At 51.1% G+C, this 22,525-nt stretch overlaps 1 protein-coding gene across 1 annotated transcript in view; it reads right to left on the bottom strand.

Moving 5' to 3' along the window:
- FAM222A (family with sequence similarity 222 member A) overlaps positions 1-22,525 on the bottom strand; it is a 56,055-nt gene that overhangs the window by 18,142 nt on the left and 15,388 nt on the right. The window contains exon 2 of the mRNA XM_039226372.1: positions 8,026-8,153. Within this exon, the coding sequence (XP_039082303.1) occupies positions 8,026-8,107 (82 nt within the window). The 5' untranslated portion in view covers positions 8,108-8,153. The remainder of the gene's footprint in view (positions 1-8,025; positions 8,154-22,525) is intronic.

Genomic DNA, 22,525 nt, shown 5'->3' with positions numbered 1-22,525 from the left:
TGTCATATTTGGTTTTTGATAAGGCAAGTATTTCTCTAGACTCTTCTCTCTGAAAGAACACCAGGAGACCCTCAGTTTTGAGGATGTTGATATAGTAAACAAATAGCCCCAAAACAACATGAAGCAAAGTGCAAGTTCCATTTTTGGCAAAACTAGGTGATAGTTAAACCCTTAAGCAACAGGTGGATAGGCTGCCCAAAGCAACAGAGATCGAGTGGGGCTGAGGGGGGAAGCAGAAAGAGCCAGCAGTGTACACTTCCCAACTATGACAGCTACACCCTGTACAAATCTTAACAAAATCTAAACCCCTTCTTTACCGCAGGGGAGCCAGGGATGCCTCAGCTGGTTATAGACCTTTCCTAGACCTGCTTCGTTCTGAAAAGCGAAGAAGGTAGGGCTAAACAAGAAATCCCACAAAGAAGCCATACTTGCAGGAACCTGTTTGTCTCTGAGGCAACGGGATGGAAATAGCCTCTTCCAGTGGTAAGTAATCAAAATTGAACCAGCATAGTACTTAATCGAAAGGAAAATGAGAAGGAAAGGCAAAGCCTAAGTAATGGCTTGCAAAAATAAAACAAAAACAAAAAAAAACCCATTTCTCATCAGAAAAATATAGCCACAGATGAGATGAAGATTATAGCCAAATATTTCTTCATGAAGGAAAAAACTTAGAAAACAATTGCTTCCATAAAGCAAAACCACAAAGCAGATATACAAGAGTAGAAGAAAAAAACTTATCGTAAAAGCGAAAGGGGAAAATGGAATGCATAAGAAAAACAAAAGGCACACACACAAAAGTAAGTAAAATGAAAGGCAAAAGAGAGTCAATCTGTGCTTAACTAGAGTCCCCAAAGAAGGAAACTGAAATAATACAAGCCTTGGATCTGTCAAAAGGGCATGATGCTGTGTTCTGGGAAAAAGAGACTCTGAATGGTCAACCCCAAGACATATGCTAGTAAAGTAATAACATGAAAGATATGGAAAGATCAAAGTAAAATACAAAGAAGGAAAAATCAGGCTTCAACTTCTCCATGGCGACATTCAGCATTAGAGAACAGAATATGGTCTCCAAAAATCCTCAAGGAAACAATGTGACGCAGAGATTATTTTTCATTCACTCAAGCAGAAAGTCGAGACAGAGACCTTTCTGAACTTGTGGGAACTCTTGGAGTGCTGTTCACATGAAGCCTTAGGCCATATACAGGTGGGCCAACTTTGGATGATGGGAAGTTAAGGGACAGGAACTGGTGATGAGCACTGACCCTATTTCTCTCAGAGACAGACTGAAATAACTAGGACTGTGGTGATGTAACCACCCCGACAAGCGCTGAGAATAGAGTAATGGTACTGCTGATAACAGAAAGGAGGGAAGGGGAAAGGGGGATGGCGACAGAAGTGCACAGATATTCCCATAGTATACTCTTTTTTTAATGTTTATTTTTGAGAGAGAAAAAGAATGAGAGTGGGGCAGGAGCAGAGAGAGAGAGGGAGACAGAATCAGAAGCAGGCTCCAGGCTCTGAGCTGTCAGCACAGGGCCTGATGCAGGGCTTGAACTCAAACTGTGAGCCACCCAGGCACCCCTAGGCATCCAACTCTTGATTGTAGCTTAGGTCATGATCTTGCAGTTCATGAGTTCGAGCCCCACGTCGGGCTCTGCACTGGCAGTGGGGAGCCTGCTTGGGATTCTTCCTCTCTGCCCCTCCCCCGCTCACACTCTCTCTCCCTCTCTCAAAAATAAACAAATATTAAAACAAAACAAAACTTTTAAAAAGGTATACCTTTTGGGGCACCTGGGTGTCTCAGTCAGTTAAGCATCTGACTTCGGCTCAGGTCATGATCTCACAGTTTGTGAGTTTAAGCCTTGTATCAGGCTCTGTGCTGACAGCTTCGAGCCTGGAACCTGCTTCAGATCCTGTGTCTCCCTCTCTCTGTCTCTCCCCCATTTGTGCGTGAAGGTGCTCTTTCAAAATAAACATTAAAAGAAAAAGTTGGATGCTTAACTGAGCTATCTAGGTGTGCCCATCCCCCCCTTTTTTTAGTAATCTCTACACCCAATGTGGGGCTTGAACTCACAGCCCTGGAATCAAGAGTTGCATGCTCTACCAACTGAGCCAGCCAGACGCCCCAAAAGATATCATTTAAAACTGATGTCATGTAATGGAAGCTTAATACAAAGAAGGGAACTCAGAGAAAATGTAGAGAGAAAAAGGAAATACATTGATTTCATCAGTTTGCTCATTTTAAGGACAGTAATAGATACTGTTCCAAAGAAACAGAGGGTTAAGGTAATATATGTAAAGTTACAGCACTAGATCAACCTTCTTTATGATTAGTAAGTATGCAGCATGGCACAGATCACACAGAGGTAGACTTTTCAATGCAATTAAGATAAAGCACAAAATAGACCAGACACCTGTCATATCAATAAACGTAAATGGGCTAAAACTCTCAAAACTGTTTAAAAAGCCATTCAGATTGGATCACAGAGCTTAATTCAACTCTACAGTCTATGAGTCACATCTAAACCAAGCAACTCAGAAAGGTTGAAATAAAAGGGTTGGTAAAGCTTCAAGAAAAATGTGAATTAAAAAAGCAGAGGTTACCATCTTAATAGATAAAATTGAACTTGGGCCAAAAAGTATTAAGTATGGCAAAGAAGGATGCAATTCACTATGAAAATTCATGGTATTGAGATCTCTGTGTTAAATAACACAGCATCACCATGCAAAAGGCCAAAGCGTTAGGCACTATAAGAAGAAACACATAGAAACATGTTAGCGGTGGGTGTCAAATTCGTTTCTCCGTCCATGACAGGTAAGCGAGGATATGGAAGACATACGTAACATAGTTAACGGGAAGACATAATTGGTGCACACCAAACTCTGAATCCTGAAAAGAGCCACATATTTTTTTCTTTTTAATGTTTACTTTGAGAGAGAGCGTGAATGAGCACAAGGGGAGGGGCAGAGAGACTCCCAGAGCCTGACATGGGGCTTGAACTCACAAACTGTGAGATCAGGACCTAAGCCACAACCAAGAGTCAGACATTTAACTGACTAAGCCGCCCAGGTACCCCTCACATCTTCTTTTCAAGTCCCATTTAGAAAGTCAGAAAACTTGGGGCACCTGGGTAGCTCAGTTGGTTAAGTGACTGACTTCGGCTCAGGTCATGGTCTCACCATTTGTGAGTTTGAGCCCCGCGTCGGGCTCTGTGTTGATAGCTCGGAACCTGGAGCCTGCTTCAGATTCTGTCTCCCTTGCTCTTCTGCCCCTCCCCTGCTTGCACCGTCTCTCCCTCTCTCTCTGAAAAATAAACATTAAAAAAAAAAACCTCACAAAAAAAGACTACAGATTACATCATAAAGAAAAATGTATTCAAGTCCAAAAAAGTAGACATCATTGAACATTCTCTTGATCATAATACATTATAACTAGAAATAATGCAATACAAAAGCACCCACCACCTGGGTAGATAGGTGGAATCCAGATGAGCCTTAAGTCAAAGAAGAAATCAAAACCAAAATTACAAAAGATTTTAAAAACAAAATGCCTCCTCTTAGGACTTATTGGATTCAGCTAAAGCAGTGCTCAGAGAATTCATAGCCTTAATTTTTCCTTTTTTCCTTGTTTATCAGTATAAAGAGTTATGCTTCTAACAAGAAATATTTTTATAAAACAAGGAAAGTAGGAAGAATTTAATAAAAATAAATGCATAAAATAATGAATTCGAAGCCAGAAAAGGGTAATTACTAATAAATAAATCCTAAAGCTGGATCTTTGGGAATGGGAGAAAGGTAAGTAATTAGCCAACTAACCTAATCAGTAAAAATAAGGTTTGGGCAGGGAGGAGGGATGTATAAAACAGACAAGAAATAAGGATGAAATCATCATTTAAAAGAATTATAGGAACACCTGGGTGGCTCAGCTGGTTGAGCATCTGACTTCGTCTCAGGTCATGATCTCACAGTTTGTGAGTTTGAGCCCCACATGGGGCTCTGCACTAGGGGTGTGAAGCCTGCCTGACATTCTCTCTGTCCTTCTCCCTCTCAAAATAAATAAATAAGTCTAAAAATAAATAAAGAATTGTTTTGGTTGGCCTCATACAAGTAAATTTGACAAGTGGATAAAATGAATACTTTCTGACACAGAATAATTTACAAAACTCATTCAAGGAACAGAACAGTCACAACAGATCAATGATTACAGAATCAAAGAGCTACTCCAAAGAAAAGCCCTGGCCCAGACTGTTTCATAGAGGATCAATGAATCTTTCAGGAAGAGATAATCCATTTCTTTTTTTTTTTTTTTTTTCTTCAAGCTTTTATTTTTGAAAGAGATCATGAGAAGGGGAGGGGCCGAGAAAGAGGGGGACAGAGGATCTGAAGCAGGCTCTTGGGCTGACAGTAGAGAGCCTGAGGTGGGGCTCAAACTCATGAACCGTGAGATCGTGACCCAAGCCAAAGTCAGACACTCAACCGACTGAGCCACACCAGGCGCCTTGTTTCTACTTAAACTGTCAAAAAGCACAGAAGACAACGAAAGCCTCCATTCTCTCTGTGAGGCAAGCACACTGAGAATGAAACCCAACAAAAAGCATTCCAAAAACCTGAAGGCTCATCTCACTGATGAAATGGAAGCAAAACTCTGACATGAAATAACAAAGCCAGTATGGCAATATATTGAAATATTTGCCATGACCAAGCGGGATTCTACCAGGAATGCAAGGGTAGTTGAAATGTAAGGAGTCCCTATCATTATTCCTATTAAAAGATAAAAGGAAAAAAAAATACGGTCATCTTCACGGACACGGAAAAGGCGTTTGCTAAGCTTCAACTTCCATTCTTGATTTTTTAAAATTCTTGATAAAACAGGGACACATGGACACTTACTTAACCTGCTAAGCATCTGCCCCCTGCAAACCAGCATTTTGCATAATCGAAGCTTCTCATTAAAGTCAGGAATGAAGCAAGAGTGTCCATTATCACGAATATTATTTTTCATTGTTCTAGGGACAGCAGCCAACATGGTTAAATAAGGCAAAGAGAGCAAAGTATAAAACTTCCAAAGGAGGAAGTAAAATGATAATTTGCACACAGTCTAATAGCATAACTGGAAAATCTAAGAAACCAAATTGAAAAACCGTTACAAACCATAAAAGAATTCAGTAAGGGGGTGGGAGTTAATAGCCTTGATATAAATAACTTCCGTTTCAGGAAGAAAAGCCGAGCCTGAAACGGGTAACTTTTAACATGTGCAAGGGCTAGATGAGGCAGACATCAGCACGTTCCCAGGGACAAAAAAAAAGTCTGAGCAAACTGAGGTTTTATCATGCTCTTGGAGGACATCAACATGAAAAAAAATTATTTCTTCCTGAATTATAAATTTCACGCAATCCCGGGGGAAAAAACACCAACAGGAGTTTTGCTCTTTCCTAGAGAAGTTGCTTCTCTAGTTCAGACAGAAAAATAAACAGCCCACGAAATTCTGTGTGAGGGGGGAGGGTCGGGAATGAGCAGGAACAGCAAGCCCCCCCCAAATATGAAAAGGGGTTATATACGTGCTACAAAAGGGATGGACCTTGAAAACGCCACACTAAGGGAAAGGAGCCAGTCACAGAAGGCCACGCACTGTAGGATCTCTTATTATCAATGTCCAGAAAAGGGGACTCTGCAAAGAAGGGGATCAGAGAGTGACTGCTAATGGGGAAGGGGTTTCTCCTTGAGGTGACAAAAATGTTCTAAATTTTTGCTGTGCTGATGGGTGCAGGATTCTGTAAATATACTCAAAAAAACCATTAAATGTAAGCTTCAGATGGGTGGGTTTTATGGTATGTGAATATTTCAATGACATTAAAGTTCTTAATGTGTTATAACTATAATAATTACCACAGCATTGCACTGATGAATATGCTTGGATCCATACATCCCACTTTATACCATGTATTTAAAAAATTAAACCATAAAAGAACTAGAAGAAACCCTGATGTCAGCATGAGGAAGGATATTCTAAGTATGACACAAAATCCAGGGGCCATGAAAGGAAATACAGATTTCACTTCATAAGGAAAATTTCTTCACGGCGGAATCAAAGACAAATGATAAATTGGGGAAACCAGATGAAATTTGGATGACACACCGAGGTATAATTCTGTTATATGCAAAGAGCTCCTGTAATTCAATAAGAACAAAACCTACCCAGTTGAAAAAGATGGACCAAGGAGTTGAATAGCTTCAAAGAGGAAAGCAAGTGGCTCAGACGTGAGAAGATATTCATCCTCATTCATGTGACGTGTTAATTTAAAACTATACTGGGATCGGGGCACCTGGGTGGCTTAGTCGGTTAAGCGTCCGACCGACTTTCGCTTAGGTCATGATCTCACGGTTCGTGGGTTCGAGCTCCGCGTCGGGCTCTGTGCTGACTGCCAGCTCAGAGCCTGGAGCCTGTTTCAGTCTGTGACTCCCTCTCTCTCTGACCCTCCCCTGCTCACGCTGTCTCTCTCTCTCTCCTAGAAATAAATAAAAAACATTAAAAAAAAAAAAAAGAAAAAAAAAAACTATACTGGGATCCTATTTTTCACCGAGGAGGCGAGCAGAGCCTAGGAGTTTGAGGCCGTGCGTGATGTGTGAGGGTGTGGGAAAACGCACATCATCTGAAGGTGTCACTCAGACCACATCAAAATGACAAATGGACACACCTTTGACCCAGGATTTGCACCTCGAGAGATCTATCCTGCAGTTTTACTCACACCTTTGTCTCACACACACACACACGCACGCACGCACGCACGCGCTCGGTTACTCATCGCAGCACTGCCCATAGGGGCAGCGGGTCAGGCCCGGTGCATGGAGGGCCGGCCAAATGAAACCTGGTTCGCCCCTGCTCCGGAAAACTAAGGGGCCGCAGAAGGAAGAAGCTCTTTAGATGCTGACCCACAGGACATTGGGGTGTATGTGACTGCGTCCCAGCCTGGGACATGCCGAGAAGGTCTGGAAGGACACACAGGACGACGCAGGCTGCCTCTGAGAAGGGGAGTGGGCGGCTGTGCAACAGGAGCGAGACGGGCACTTTTGTCTGTACAGACCCCGTCATTCCTCTTGTATACTGGACGGCGTGGGTGTACCATCTACTAGCTTGTCTAAAGATCAACACAGGTCGAGAAAGGGAAAAGAGCGGAAGTGTAAGCACACTCCCGGCTACGGGGGCGGAGCCAATGGGGGGCGGGGACTGTGGTGAACAGGAGCTAGACATCTTTAAAGAGACAAAAGCAGTTCTAACGGAGAGCTGCAGTTCAGGAACCCAGGCCTGTGTTGCCAGATCCTCTGATTTCTTTTATTCAAGAGACACTGAAAATCCAGGTTATTATGCAAATCTCCCTGTTTTCAAATGTGTCCAGATACTTCTTTTAGAAGTATTTTTCTTCTAAAGAAGAAATACTTCCAAATACTCCTTTAGAAGTATTTATACTTCTTTTTCTTTCTTTGGGAAAACCCTATGGTAGCTAAAAATAATCAGAGAGTTGGTATCCCTGTCCTAGACGGCCAAGGAAGATGGACCCTTGGAGATCACCAAGTCCAGCTCCCTAATTTGACACACTGAAAAACCAAGGGCCAGAGAGGCCCAAGGTCACACAGCAAATCGTGCCCGAAGCTAGGATCCCATTCAGGACTATTTGCTTCCACGTTGTCCTATTATCTGCTAACCGTGCAGGAAAATGGTTATGGAGACAGACGTGGTGCATTGTGGGGTCACAGATGGGGGCTGGGGTCAGAGAGGGCTGGCGGGGAGGTCGCACCCAGTGGGAGTCAGCCAAAGGGGGTAGGTGCCGGTGTGGGGGAGGCAGCACAGCACAGGCAAAGACCAGGAACGGGGTGAGCTCCGGACAGGGTGGCGGTGGGTGGCCTGGCTGGTTCGGATGGCATTCCCTCTGGGACCTGCCCCACTCAGGCATGGGTGGGGGAAGGAACAGGGCAAGCTGCGTGGGTCCAGTGGACAGCGGAAGGGGCCAGGGGAGGGTGTGCACTCACACTTGCGCAGCTCCCGGCTCTTGCTTGGGCAGGCCAGATGCTGGCCCGGGGGGCTCTGGGTCCTCTGGAGACAGGCCAGCATGGCTGAGCTGGGGGCCAGCAGCGAGACGCACTCTGCGGCAGGGTCCCTGTGAGGAGGGAGATGAGGTGCTTGTCAGGCTGCTCCGTGCCTGCTTCCCTCCCACCACCCTGGGCTGGGAGTCACTGCCAGCAGCGCCCCCCCCCCCACCTCCCGCAGAGCACATCAGAGACTTCTCACTGAGGCCCGGAGGAATCAACAGACTCATCTGTGGCCTCACAAGGAAAAGAATCCAGATCTCAGGGCGCCTGGGTGGCTCACTCGATTAGGCATCCGGCTTTTGATTTTGGCTCAGGTCATGATTTCAGGGTTTGTGGGTTCAAGCCCCCACACCAGGCTCTGCACTGACAGTGTGGAGCCTGCTTGGGATTCTCTTTCTCCCTCTATCTCTGTCCTGCCCCCTCTTAAAAATAAACTTAAAAAAAGAATCCAGGTCGCGAGTGGTGGGTTTCCACTGTGATGGGGCCAGAACGGACTGGACAGACATGCCTGACCCTGCTCATTGTGTGGGTCACCTCTTCCAGGGGGCTTCCCTGATGCCCCCAGGCCTGATCAAATCCCCACCCCCTCCCTTCCAGTGAGTTGTGGCCTCTGGCTTTTGCCACCACCTCTGTCCCTGCTCTTCAGTCTCGGGCTCACAGAGGGCAAACACCCCATGTGGTCATCTTTGAAAGCTACATGAGGGGTACCCAGGAACTGCCAGTGGGCGGGTGGGTGCTCCAGCGTATTGAAGTGTTGGTCTGGGGCATTCTCCAGCACCCCTACAGGAAGACGTCCAGGATGGCATTCTTGGGAGAAGGTGGGATCTCCTGCCCTGACCCGTGCTGAGCCCTGAGCCCAGGTCCCAAAGGCCACCAGGGCTCCCAGCCCGAGCTCACCACCCCAGACAGGAAGCGGGGGGTGGGAGGCGTGAGGCAGGTCCACCCAGCAGGGGTGCCCCAGAGGTGGCAGCTCAGATGTGGCTCTGGACAGGTCCAGTTGTGCTCACTCTCGCCCAGAGCCAGATGCCTGGTGTTCATACGGAAATACACTTATCTTGGAAAAACCCACCCTGGAGGCCATGGAGATGGGACAGGAGCTTTTCCTCTGAGGGCCCCTCCCTTCCTCTCTCCTCCATGAAGAGCCAGAGGAGCAGTTCTCAAGCCACCCCTGATGTCCACCCAGCCTGGGCCCTGGATCCCTGCTACCTCCTGACCCCACCCCACCCACGTCCTGAGCAGCCAAGCTGGGCCAGCTCAATCCTCTTGCCAGTCTTTAAAAAAAAAAAAAGGAGAAGAAAGAGGAGGGGGTGTGTGTTCAAGGGGAAGAAAGGGGAGTTATTTAATACTAAACAGGTGTCTGGAGCCCTTAAATTCTGCTGCTTTCTTCTAATAATGAAGTATTCATGAGGAAAAGCCTTTTTTCACTACTTTCTTAAGATACTAATTTCACAACAAGCTCCTTGTTACGGCGCAATTATTCCAATCTTGAATTTCCCCGAGACGGTTGCAGCCTCCTGTCTGTCCTGGCCTCTCGGTAAATGAAAGACAATCACGTAACCACCTTTCATTATGCTCTATTTTACTTTCAGCAAAGGTACCCTGAAAGAAATGATTTACTCTGAAAGGGACTTTTATTCAGTTTCAAAACCAATTTTCTCCTATTACTGTCTCAAAGAAAAAAAAAAAAGGAAAGAAAAAAAAAGAAAGTAGGGGTGAGTGGGGGAGGGTAGGTGGTTCTCACCCTCCCCCAACCCCACCCCAATCGCCAGCCTTAATGCAGCGATGGCGCACACAGTCAGAGCAGCACTATCCACTTCCCGGCTTTGATTTCTGGTAATTTAAAAATATGCCATTACAATCAGGCAGAAATTATACAGTTTAAAAAGGGAATGAAGTAGGGCTTATTGCAGGGATGAAAGCCCTTGACAGCAGAAGGAGGCACTGAGCCTTGGGGACTGGGGACTCGGGCCCTTTAGGATATAACTGCGCACACACTCTGCCCGGCTTGGACGCCTGGGGACACGCGGGCATGATGCTGTGACACGCTCACCACGGACCTCTCCCGAGACGGGCACAGCGCCGTCCACCCGTACCCGCGGTGCCGCACCCCTCCACACCCCTGGCGCCCTCTCATGCACACACAGGGTGTCCACGGTCACGCACAATTGTGTGTGCACCTGGAAGGTAAGAGACCAGCTGCCCTGCCCCTCTCCCCCTATGCCAGCCCAGCACGGTGCCCCCTCTCACTGCTCTGACACAGGGTCTAGGGGACAGAGGACAGAGGGGAGAGCCAGAGAAGGCCTGCCAGCTGCAGGTGGAAGTTCTCTCGGGGAACCTGAGCCAGAGAGAGGTGGCAACCTACACAGGGCCAACCAGCAGGCAGTGGCCCTGTGGACCTGCTCCCCGTGCCCAGAGGGTAGCCCACAGGCCAGGGCTGGGCTGGAAACCTGGAACCTACATAGCCCCGCCCCGGTGCCCACCGTGTGACCCCAGGGGCTACTGCCCCAGAGGCTCCCTGATCTCTCCCAGGTCGTTATCTGCCAGGGTCCAGGCAGTGCCCAGCACATGTTCCCCTGCCCCGCCCCAGCAGACCCCTTGCCTTTCACTGGGTGCCAGGGGCCCAAGAAGCCCAGCCCTGAGCAGACCCCCCACACCTCCCCACAGGCCACATATTACAGCATGCTCTGCAGCTCTATGGGCCAGGCTGCAGGCTGTAGCTCTTGGAGGTGAGGGGCAGACTGGGGACTCTCTGGACCCCCTCAGCTGCCTGTTTCAGAGTGCTCTGATGGTGGACACCTAGGCGGTTCTGGGAGCCAAGAGGTCACTGGCCCCAGCTCAGGGGGTGACAGAGGACTCTCCCTCTCCACCCCCCCCCCGAGGGAACAGGATCCATGTTAAGGCCTCAGCTTAGGGCAGCTGCCTGGATCATTTCATGCTTTGCTTCTGGAAGACCGGCAGGCAGGGCCCTGCTGCCTGAGACACCATCTTCACTTGAAGAGGAGAGGTTTTCTCTCTGTGCCTCTAATCCCAGCTCACTGCTCATTCTCCCTGCTGCTGGGGCATGTGGGTGGGGGGGCAGGGTGGGAGGGGGCGGGAGCCAGCCAAGTACCATGATGAGTGGGTTACCCCATGATGAGTTCCCGCCTCATCCCACCATCTACAACAGGACAAAGTCAGACCCCTCTCCCTGCCCTTCAACGTCTCTCTGGCCCCAGAATAGAGCCCAACCTTCTTTGCCTCCCCCCCACCCTCCCCCCAACCAGCTCTCCTAGCCTGCCCTCTAGCTGGCTGCCCCACACGCCCAAACCTCTGCCTGTGCTGGCTCCTCTGCCTATAGCACCACCACCCCAATCCAAGTTCCCCCAGACTCTGGCTCAGCTGTCCCCTCCTCTGGGCATCCCTCCTCACAGTCCTAAGCACACTGGGTTGTAATTGCCAATTTTCATGTCTGTCTCTCTCCACTGGACTGCGAGTTTCTCGGGGGCAAGGACCATGTCTTATTTGTCTCTTTCTTCTGGTGCCTGGCAAAGAGCAATCATTTAATAAATAGGTGCTGAATGAATGGCTGAATCAATGAATCCGTTATTGTCAGACGATGTGACTGAGGCCCAGAGAAGCCAAACGTCCTGCACAAGGACACACAGCAAGCTGGGGACAGGAATGGGGCAGGCGCCTAAAACCCTCAGATTCTTTGCCTTGACCCCACCCTGCCCCCTCTCTGCTTGGCATCACCCCATGTGCAGAAAGCCAGCACCGCAGAGGCCCCACCTGGACTCATGGTTCCCCAAGCCAGGGACTGTCCTGGGAACACTGCTCATTTTGAAACCCTATCTGCAAATCAGCCTGTTTATACGCCCAAGGTCTTTTGTGACTTTAATAAAAAAAGGGGGTGGGGGGAAGGGAGGGAGAAAATGTCGCAAGCCTCAGTGATTAGATGCCTTGGCATCATTCCTGACGTGGGGGCTGATAAGACGCCTTATCTCAGAGGCACCCCTAGGAAAAGGTCCCCTCCACCAGATAACGCCCCCAGCTGTCGATATGCCCTTTCATGGCTGAGGATTTAGATAAAGGAAATGTGACAGGGGAGGGGAAAGAAAGGAAGGAACTTTCCAAGTCCGAGGAGGAATTGAGTCTGTGCTGCTTGCCTCGGCAGAACAATGCATAGGAGAAGGATGTCTAAAGGGTCTTTATTTTTATTAAAAGAACTGGGAATTAGGGCCTTTGGCCCTGCCTACTTTCTGTCATCTCTCCCTGCCTGTCTGGCTGCAGGGGGCCTCGGGAAGCCCCCAGCCAGCGGGAGGGGGAAGCTTACAAATAACTACACGCACATTAGTACTAATAATAGCGCTTCCCATTTATCAAAGATTCCCTCTGTGCCATGCCCCCCGTGCATCCTGTCCATTCTACCTCACCACAGCTTTCTAGCAGCCTCTGGGGTGGGTGCTGTTTTTAGCCCCATTTCACAGATTAGAAAATGGTCACAGAGAAGTAATCTGCACAAGATCATGCAGCTTTTAGGTGTCACTCCCAACCAGAGACTGCACCCTCAGCCCCACACCGTGTGGCCCCCACCCCTGGCTCCATCGTGGTGGGGGGGCAGCCCTCAGCTCCCAGCTTTTAGGCAGCTGGGCAGGAAGGAGCAGAGGCAAGGGCCTGCTTCTCCCCAGTGCTCAAATCTACTTTGATTCTCCTCTAGGAGGGGCTGGGATCACAGGGAGAGAGGTGAGGAGGGAGGGGGAGGAGGAGGGGCTCCCAGAAGGCCACTTACTCATCCCATAAACATCCACAGAGGACAGCGTGTGAGGCCTGCGTTGGGCAGAACAATACTGAGCTGAATATATTGCAGACCCTGCCTCTGAGAACATTTTGAGGTGCCTGTCATTTACCCACCATTCCCTCCCTCCCTCCCTCATTCGTTCATTCATTCATTCATTCATTCAGGCAGCAAACTAACCCTGAGCATCTTTTGAGGGCCAGCCCCATGCCACGTGGACTGAACAAAAATCGGTTATGTCCTGCGAAGAGAGAACATCCAATCCAATAAGAATGGACTTCCTACTCCCGAAGCTACCCACTGAAAGTGAGCTTCCCTGGCCTCGCCCTCCAGCTGCTGCCCTTTCTCTAAGGTAGCAGTGGGGCAGCACATTCCCTCACGCACCCTGCAGGTCAGCAGACTGTCCCCTGCCAGGCCGGCTGGCCCTAGAGCAGGGCAGAATGTGAGGACACGCCTGGAGAGGCTGTGACCTCATGAAGGCCATGGCTGTCCACTGCCAGCCCGTGTCCCTCCCCCTCTCCTGGAGCTGCCTACCGGCCTTGTTGGCTCTGCCCAGGGCCAAAGACTAGCTGTGGCTTGGAGGGGAAGGTCATGCCAGGCCCCTCCCAATGTGCAGTAGGAACAGGAGCTCACAGAGGAAAGCTGGGGGGGTGGCACCTGCCCACACTGGGGCTCTGACTGGCTGAATGACCTGGAGGAAGTCACAGTCCCTCCCCCCAACTCTGTTTCCCTCACTGAACCTTGAGGGGGAGTAGCCCAATGTATCTTGTAGGAGGCACTTCTGCTTGGGTATGTGGCGATGTTGCGATTTGGTTTTCAGACAATCCAGTGCACTAATTGTGTGCAAGGCAGCAGGGCTAGGCCCTCTGCTGGCACATAGAGGGGGTCTAGGTGCAGTCTGCACTTGAGGGATTCAGAATCTTGAGTTGGGATGAGACCGGGAGCCGGAGAAACCCAGCAGCTCACATGAACCACTGGGTGGACACTTCAGACTCTGCGTTTCCTAATAGGAGTTGAAGTAGTTGCCCACTATTCCTTGGGGGCCCACAAACCTCCATGGGGGAGGGGGCAGGAGCTGCCCACAGTTCTTACCTTGATTCCCCCTCCTTCCTGCCCCCTGCTGTGCAGGACCCTGTCCTGGCCACAGAGCCTGACCCCACATGCAGGGAAGAATGCAGAGTGGAGGTGGGAGGCCCAGGGCTTGGGGAAGGGAATGAGCACTGGATTGGGAGCCTGAGAGAGCTGGAGTCAGATCCTGATTATATGGCCTTGAGTCACTTTATCTGTGACAGTCCCCAGCACCACAAGCCAGGCCAGCATGAAGCCTCGGAAAGCTAAGTCCTCCATAAACAGTGAGGGGCAGGAAATCACCTGCCTTTGGCCATGACAGAAGGGCAGAGGGACCCTTTCCCACGAGTGCCATAGGGAATCAGGGTGCACGGCCCCTCCCCCACAGCAGGAGGATCCACTGTCTCTTTCTTCCTCTTCCTGGTCTCTCTCCCTATCCCTTACTCCATCTGCCTTCCTGTCCTGGCGTCTCTCTTCTCCTTCCTTCCTGCTGTCTCTCTTTCTTGTTCTCTTCCTGACCCCCACTCTCCCTTATTCCTTCCCTCTCTCTCCCTCCCCCCCCCCATCCCACTCTGTCTGACTGCAAGGCAGTCAGAGTAGAAGCCCACCCCACCCCCCTCCTGCTGCTCCCTCCCCCATCTCTGTTCTGAGCCTGAGGCCTTCCAGGGGACCCTGTTAATAATTAAATGTTAATCTAAAAAGCAATTTGAGCTGCGGCTAGGCAGATCTGGTTAGAGATTACATTAGCATGGAGGAGGCGAGGGTAATTTTCTTTAACCCCTCTCCTGATCTCTCAAGCCCGGGAATCTTCAAGTCACACCGCCACTGCTGATTAAACTGGCGCAGGGCTTGGCTGTGGATAAGGGGTCTGTGAAAAGTGATTATTTCCCCACTGCCATTTGGGTCGCTGCACCAGAAGGGGATTTTCACTCCCTTTTCTTAAAGGTTGGGATGGAGGGGCACTGCCGCCTTTAACAGGAGGCTTCATCTACTGCCAGGATTACTGCTGCATCCATCCCCACACCCCCACAGGACCAGCGCTCTCTCCAAAATGCCAATCTGGCCACAAAGCATACCAGGCTCCCTGTGTTCCCGGGACAGAGATGCCGACCTGGGAGCTGTCCTGAGAGACAACTCTCCATTCAGTCTGGGTCTGGCCCTGGGCAGGGCGCTGGAGCCAGACAGGCGAGCAGTTCTGGGCTGCCAGGAGAGACCAAAAAGTGGACAATCACGAATTGAGAGGACAGGCAGCCACAGCCAAGCCCTGCGGTGAGCACAAGCTTCTCACCACCACGCTTGCAAGCCTTTCCCCATGGAATCCCTTCTCTGCTTGCAAGCCCTTCCTGAGTGTCTACCCGCCCCCTTGAAATTCTACTTGACTTTCAGCCAAAGCCTGGGTTCCTCAAGGGCTTTTCAGAGACATACAAGGTGCTTGATAAATGTTTGATCAATAATCAAACTAAGTTTATTGAGTTCCTTGTGTGGCTCTCTCTGATTCCTCCTCCATGGGTACACGATACTATGACCAGTGGCCGTGCACAGTAGGCCCCTAGGAAACCATCTCCTGAAGGAAGAATGGGCGAGAAGCTGGCCCAGAGTGTTGAGGCAAGGTGGGGCTCCACAGTGACCAACTAGGACAGAGGGGGGCGGTTCAGGCTGGGCGGCTCTCCACTTCAGCACCACGGCCAGCTCCCAGTGCACGTGCCCTGCGGAAAGGGGCAGGGCGGAGCCTGGGAGCATAGTGACGTCAGTCACCATGGGAACTAATCTTGATGTTATCTGCCAGGGGTGGCTCTCCAACTTCTGGAGACAAGATATAAATTAAGCACCTACTGTGTGGGGGGTCCTGTGTGAGATGCTGAGGCAGTGACAGACCCTGACAGAGGGAAGGAGTGTCAGAAGGGCAATTGCAGGGCAGACAAGTGGTAGCCATGATGGGGCCTCCCTACCTAGCCTAGGGGTGTCACAATGAAAGGACAACCCTACTGTCTCATAAGAAGGGTGACAATATTGTTGCAGGCTTTGGGGGCAGATGTCTGAGCTTTATTCCTTAACTGAACCCCAGCTTTATCCCTTAGCTCTGCTTAGGGCAAATCCCTCTGAGAGTCAGTTTTCTCCTCTGAAAAAGGGGTTAATTTCTTAACGGGGATCATATGCCAGGGTCATAGTAGTAACTGTCCAAGTGGCAGCTGTTATTAGTATCATTTATGATTATTATCAACAGAGAGGGTAGTAAATAGGTGAAGAGGGGAGGAGAAAGGGTCCCAAGCAGAGGACTGCACAGGCAAGCATATGAAGACTTGGAAAAAAACTGGGGTGTGTGGAGAACTTGCAGCAGCTCCAGGAGGGAGAAGCAACCCTCTTGGTGAGTGACTAGGGGTACCCCATCTGTGTTAAGGCCAGCCAGGGTCACTAGGGCAGAGGGAATAGGGGCAGGGACCTCAGTCACAAGGTGGTGAGATCCACCTCCTGTGGCCAAGTGCTGGTTCAGGGCAGGGAGAGGCTAAGAGGAGGTGCTGGGTGGACTGGGGGGCTCAATCAAGGCCTGAAAACCACTCCCTCTAGTGATGGAGGGGGCAGTTGTTGGCTCCCAGAACCAAAGACTGCCCAGGAGCACCCCGGGGAGTGGATGGGGGTGGGGCTCGTTCTCACAAAACTGAGCCTTCAGGAAGCCCTCACCAGGGAAGCAAAGCTACCAAATCTCGGACTCCCTATCCAGCTTCCACTCCCTGAGAGCCAGATCCCAGCAAGGGAAGTGTGGGGGTAGGGGGGGATGGCATGACCGTATGGGTCATTCATTTTTCCCCTAGTTCTGGCCTGGGTGTAAGTGACAGCAAGGTCTCTTCCAGCCAAGGGATGGGGGTGGGGGTGAAGCCCACATCAACATGCTCGGTGTCATCAGCAGAAAGGCTCCAAGCCAGTTGCTTTTGTTGGAGGTCATGGGACCTTTGTGGAGGAGCAAACGTACAAGCAGAAACTAAAATGGTACCAGGTGTTACCAGAGGGAGGACTCTGGGGGTAATGAGTCCGGAAGGGGGGACACTGTGCAAAGGGCAAATGTAAATCCCATCGTGGAGCTGGGAGGGGCTCGGTGCTCCCACACATCTTCCCACCCATCCCCCTCCCTGCCCCCAGGTCCCTGCCCCCTACAGTTCAGGGTTAACCCAGTGACAGGGAAGGAGAAAAATCCAATAATCAGAGCAATAATGGGAGCTGATTTTTATTTTCAGTGTTCCCATGGGCTCAGCATTTTACAGACATCACCTCATTTAACCAACCCCACAACCTAGGGAAAGATTACTATGTTCTTGTGTACCCACGAGGAAACATAGGCCAGGACAGAGTAGGGGAGGGGGTGCTGTCCAGGGCCACAGGGCAGGCAATTAGTTGGAGAAGGGGGCAGGGCTGGGCTGAGCCAGACTTAGACCCCCAGGGGAGGGAGGAAGGGTAGAAAACGGGGCCCAAGGCAGGAAGGCCAGGAGTGCTTAGGAGGCCAGGAGACAGAAGCCCAGGTGCGGGTAGACTAAGGCGGGGTGGGGGTGTGGGTAAAAGTGTCTGCCTGAGGGCTGTTCTTGACTTTGAGCCAGGAGCCAAGGATCAACAGATGCTTCAGAGGATCAGGCTAGAAAGGAAATGAGAAGAGCCTTCAAGGCACGGTGGGGGGGGACAAGACAAGGCACCATCAATATATTTATATACATGCTAACCCCCCAGAGCCAAGCCCCACTTGTGTGGGGGCCAGGTGTCCAGCCTCTGCCCTTTGCTGTGAGCTGGGCTGGGGGCGCAGCATCTCTAAGCCCTTTTCTGGGAGAGGGGCTCCCTCAGTGTCATCTGGCAACAGGGCGTTGTGATCTCAGCACTGGGATGCTGGGGCCAAGCCACCTGGGCTCAAACCCCAGCTCTGCCGCAGCCTGGCTGCGTGACTGTGTTTATCTCTAGGGAGTTTGATTCTTCTTTGTGCTTCTATTTCTAATTTTTTTACAGTGACTGTGCATCACTTCAGAGTTTTTTTCTTTTTGCTTTTTTTTTTTTTAAAGTAGGCTCTACACCTAAAGCAGAGCTTGAACTCAAGACCCTGAGATCAGAAGTTGGACAATAGGCTGGGATGCCTGGGTGGCTCAGTCGGGTTAAGTGTCCAACTTTGGCTCAGGTCATGACCTCGCAGTTTGTGGGCTCGAGCCCTGCATCGGGCTCTGTGCTGACAGCTCAGAGTCTGGAGCCTGTCTTCGGATTCTGTGTCTCCCTCTCTTTCTGTCCCTCTCGTGCTCACACTGTCTTTCTCTCTCAAAAATAAATAAAACATTAAAAAAAAAAAAAAAAGAGTTGGATGCTCCACCGACTGAGCCACCAAGGTGTCCCTTAAGTAACTTTTTGAAAAGGGATTTCAACCACTGACCACCTGGAGGTGAGGAGCTGGCTGTATTATAAATTGTTGGACGTGACAGGGAGCAGCTGCTCAGGGAGGAGGCAGTGGCCAGGAAAGGTGGGGATGGGTGGGGGGAGAGAGAGACGCAGGAACACAAGAGGGACCAGAGGCTTTGAAATCCCGGAGGGAAGGGAAGTGAAGCTGGTCCAGACACCCTCCAGCAGGTCGTTCTGCAACTCTTCTACACCAGACCCGCACTCTGAACATGTGCCCCATCACGTCCCAACCTCCACAGGCCCCCTTATGCTCCTCTCCACCCCGCAGGTGCCAGGCTGAGTTTCTGTGTGGAATCACTTCCTTTTCCACTCTAAACTCCCTCACTGGCTTCCATGGCATTTCTATCAATATCTTCTTCTAAGGCTCTGTGAGCCACTTCCCCACGACTTATGTACACTATCCCTCTCCCCTTGCTACCCTGGTCATCTAACAGGTCAATGGTCAACCCCAGGACCTTTGCACTTGACAATTTTTTTCTCTACCTAAATACACCAGTGCTCTCCAGTAGAAATACAACATAATTACAAACTTTCTAGTATCCACAAGGGAAATTCTGTTTAATAACGTTTCATTTAATCTAACATGTCCAAAATAGGATCACTTTAACATGTAATTAATATTTTAAAATTACTAATGAGATATTTTATGTCCCCCCCCCCCACGCTAAGCCTTTGAAATTTGGGGTGGATTTTACACTTATAGGCCATCTCAGTTCAGAAGGGGGGACACTCTTGTGCCAGCTCTTAACTCCTCATTCACACCTCAACACAAACATCACCTCCTCTAAGAGGCCTTCCTTGACTGCTCCAGCCACTATTCCATCATAGCTGTAGATCCTTGATTGTCATTACCACTCTGAAATGACCTTACTGATGAACAATTTAGCATCTATCTCTTCCACTGGAGCACAGACTCCACTGTGTTTGCACACTGGGGCACATAGGTGCCCAGGGTGGGTGGGTGGTAGGGGACGGGGATATGGCCCTGGGGCCCTCATCTATGCACCTTGTTCCAAATTCTACTCCAGTGAGGAGAGACAGAGGCCAAGGGGGGGTGGGTGCTGCATGGGAGTGGGGAGGATGAGCACGCACACACACACAGACACATAAAGACCCCCACCCCTCCCCCTGCTTCTGAAGAACGGGCCCAGAAGATGGGCCTCCTTTCAAAATCAGCCCGGCGCAGAAAAACAGCTGTGACAGCACAAAGCCGAGATTGAATCAGCGACGGGCCCGATTGCCTGGTGACGGTTACAAATGATCTGATGTGGAAAAGACAGGATCAGATGTGCGCAGAACAACGGCTGCTCTGAGCCCCCACATGCCAGACAATGGGCTGCTGGGCGGGCAGGTGGCTCCCAGAAGCCCGGGCCGGAATGTGCCGATCTGCGCGGCCAGGCCCGGGCTGACTCACACAAGCCCCACTGGACCAGGGCTGTCATTTACGCAAGGTGAAACCGGACACTCCCCAAATGCCCAACACCTGCGGGGAGTGTCCCCAGCAGGAGACCAAGTGCTGAGCTCTGGGCAGCTGGAGGATGGCTGCATTTTCATCAGTCTTATTGTTTCCAAATACTAACAGATGAATTTTACTTTTGTAATAAGGGAGGGAAAAGAACATTCTCCCTACTTCTTACACACACACACACACACACACACACACACACTCCCGCCGGCTCCCAGCTTCTGCCTCAGAAGGGTGAGCAGGTGTCCCCGTCATACATAGCTCCATGATAGCCCCTGGAGCCAGCTCCTATGTGATCCCCAAGGGGCGGGGTGGGGGCTGAACCTCCATGCACGACTCCCAGGCTCTCAGCCACTTAGTCCCAGATGTCATCTTCCTGTGACTCTCTCCATAACCCTGTGTGAGAAGGCTGGGTCCGGAGAGGCTGTGGCTTGGCCCAGGGGCACTCAGCAGCAAGGGGGCCAACCCTGGGGCCTCACAGACCCATCTCTAGTCTCTTTCTACACCAAGGACAGGCACACAGTAGATGCTCAGTAAATCCCCACTGAACAAACAGGGATACACTGGGCCTTTCCTTCCCGACCACTCCTTGTGCGGCCCAGGGCTCACAGCTCTCCTCTGGTCACATGCCCTGGCCCCCGGGGTCTCTCCCTCATTTCACTGCACAGTGTACCCACCACCTCAGTCCAACAAGCCCCTCCACACATCTGGAGCACGTAGGCCCCCAGAAAACCAGGTGGGTACTTGACAACGCACATGGGTGAGTGGGGTGTGGGCTGGGCGGCAATGCAAGCCCCACCCCAAGCAGTGTCATGGAGGCTTGGGGGTTGGGAAGATTCTGGAAGAGGGAGAGGGGGGCCCCTTCCTCAAGCAGTCTGGGCAGGGGGCTGCTCCACCCAGCTTTGAGCCCATCCTGAGAAGTACAGATATGTCCATGCCTCCCATTCTCCAGGGGCGAGCAGAGGCTCAGAGAGGCCCAGGGTCTGTTCAAGGCCACCTGATGGGGTCTGGCCACGAAGCCTGGTCTGCTGCACTCTGAAGCCCGCAGCAGAGCCAGACCAAGGGAAGGCTGGGATGCCAAGTGGGTACCTGATGTCCCACTGGCTATTCCTGGAGTGGGCACTGGGCCACCTCCCCTGGATGCTGCCCTGACCCTGAGTAGTGGGCAGGACTGCAGGCTGAGGAAGGGGCTGATTCCAGAGGGGCGGTCCTGAGTTCTGACAGTGAAGTCAGCCTCCTACCACCACTACCAGGACGACATCCTGCGGGCCTCGCGCTCTAGACCCGCAAGGTGCTGCCCCTGTGGCCCCTGCAGTAATGCAAGGAGGCTGGAGCACCAACCCAGACCCCTCTCTGCCACTTCTGGCAGAATTCTCTTGAGTAAGTCACCAGGTCCCTGGGGGCCTCAGTTTCTCCATCAGAAAATGGGGCCAGAAATAGCACCTCTGTCAGCTGGCCATGGGAAGACTGGGCAGGATGAGGAGTACGTGCAGTACTGTCACTTGCTCAGCAGCACCCTCTTAGCTCCTTGAAATCCCCCTCCCACTGGATGCCCACTGCCCCGGCTGTGCCCACCCTCAGCTTTCACCATCGTGGGCCAGAGAGGACAGTGGCTTCCACAGGTGGAGGGATTTGTCCATGGCCCAGGCAGAGCAGCGCGAGAGGACTGAGGAGGTACGTGTGGCCCTGGCCTGGGGACCCCTGAACTCCAAGACCTAACCCCCAGCCCCTTCCAGCACGGTTCATCCTTCACCTTGTGGGGACAAGCCCCACATACGCCCAGGTGAGAGTGCGCATGGTGGTTCCGCTCCGTTTGCCAAACCTCGCCTGAGTGCCCTCAGTGTCAGGCTTCGGGGACTCGGCTGACAAGGCAGGGATGATGACATCCATGCCCAGCAACCCCAGCCCCAGGTGGACAGAGCTTCAGGGAGCCCAGGGAAGGGTAGTTCCCATGAAGGGGAGGAAGCACCTCAGCTCCCTGACTGTGCTCTCCGGGACTGCACAGAGCACAAGGTACACTCACAGGGGCTCAGCAGGACAGGTGAGCCAGGCCTGTAGGGCTCACTGAATGGTAGGGTGGGGGTGTGAATGTATTCTGGTGGGAGAACCCCACCCCACGTGCAATGCCAGAGGTAGTACCTTGCAGTTATCCACCCGCTGAATCCTGGTAACTTCCCTGAAATAGAGACCATTATCATCCCAACCTTCCAGCAGGGGAAACTGAGGCACAGGGAGGGGAAGCCACTTGCCTAAAGCATTCAGAAAGGGACTGGTGGGTCAGGGATTTGAACCCATATCCGTGAGGCTCCAAGATCATGACCACCACGCCCATAGCCCCTCGGCATAAGAAAACAAGGAGTAGGAAATTTGGGTGGGACACACAAGAATGGACACAGGCTGGAAGGCCTGGCTTGGGCTGGACTGGGGGTCTCGAAGGCTGGGCTCAGGTCTTGGCACCTCATCCAGAGACAAGAGCGAGCCAGAGAAGGCTCGGTAGTTACAGAGAGGACTCTGGATTTGAACCCCACCTCTTCCACCCACCAGCTGTGCAGCCTGGGGCAGGTCAACTAACCTCTCTGTGCTTATTTCCCCATCAGTGAGGTTGAATTTTGGCACACAATGGATTTCAGGTGTTTATTAAATCGGGGGGCGGGGGGAAGAAAACCTGAAATTTGGAGGGCTGAGACACTGCCTTCTCGGGTCTGGTGACA

Source organism: Hyaena hyaena, unplaced genomic scaffold, assembly GCF_003009895.1.
Source record: "Hyaena hyaena isolate Hyena2069 unplaced genomic scaffold, ASM300989v1 scaffold_0, whole genome shotgun sequence".
NCBI classification, from domain to species: Eukaryota; Metazoa; Chordata; class Mammalia; order Carnivora; family Hyaenidae; genus Hyaena; species Hyaena hyaena.
The sequence above is the reverse complement of the archived record's forward strand: the minus strand, read 5'-3'. Positions and strand labels throughout refer to the sequence as shown.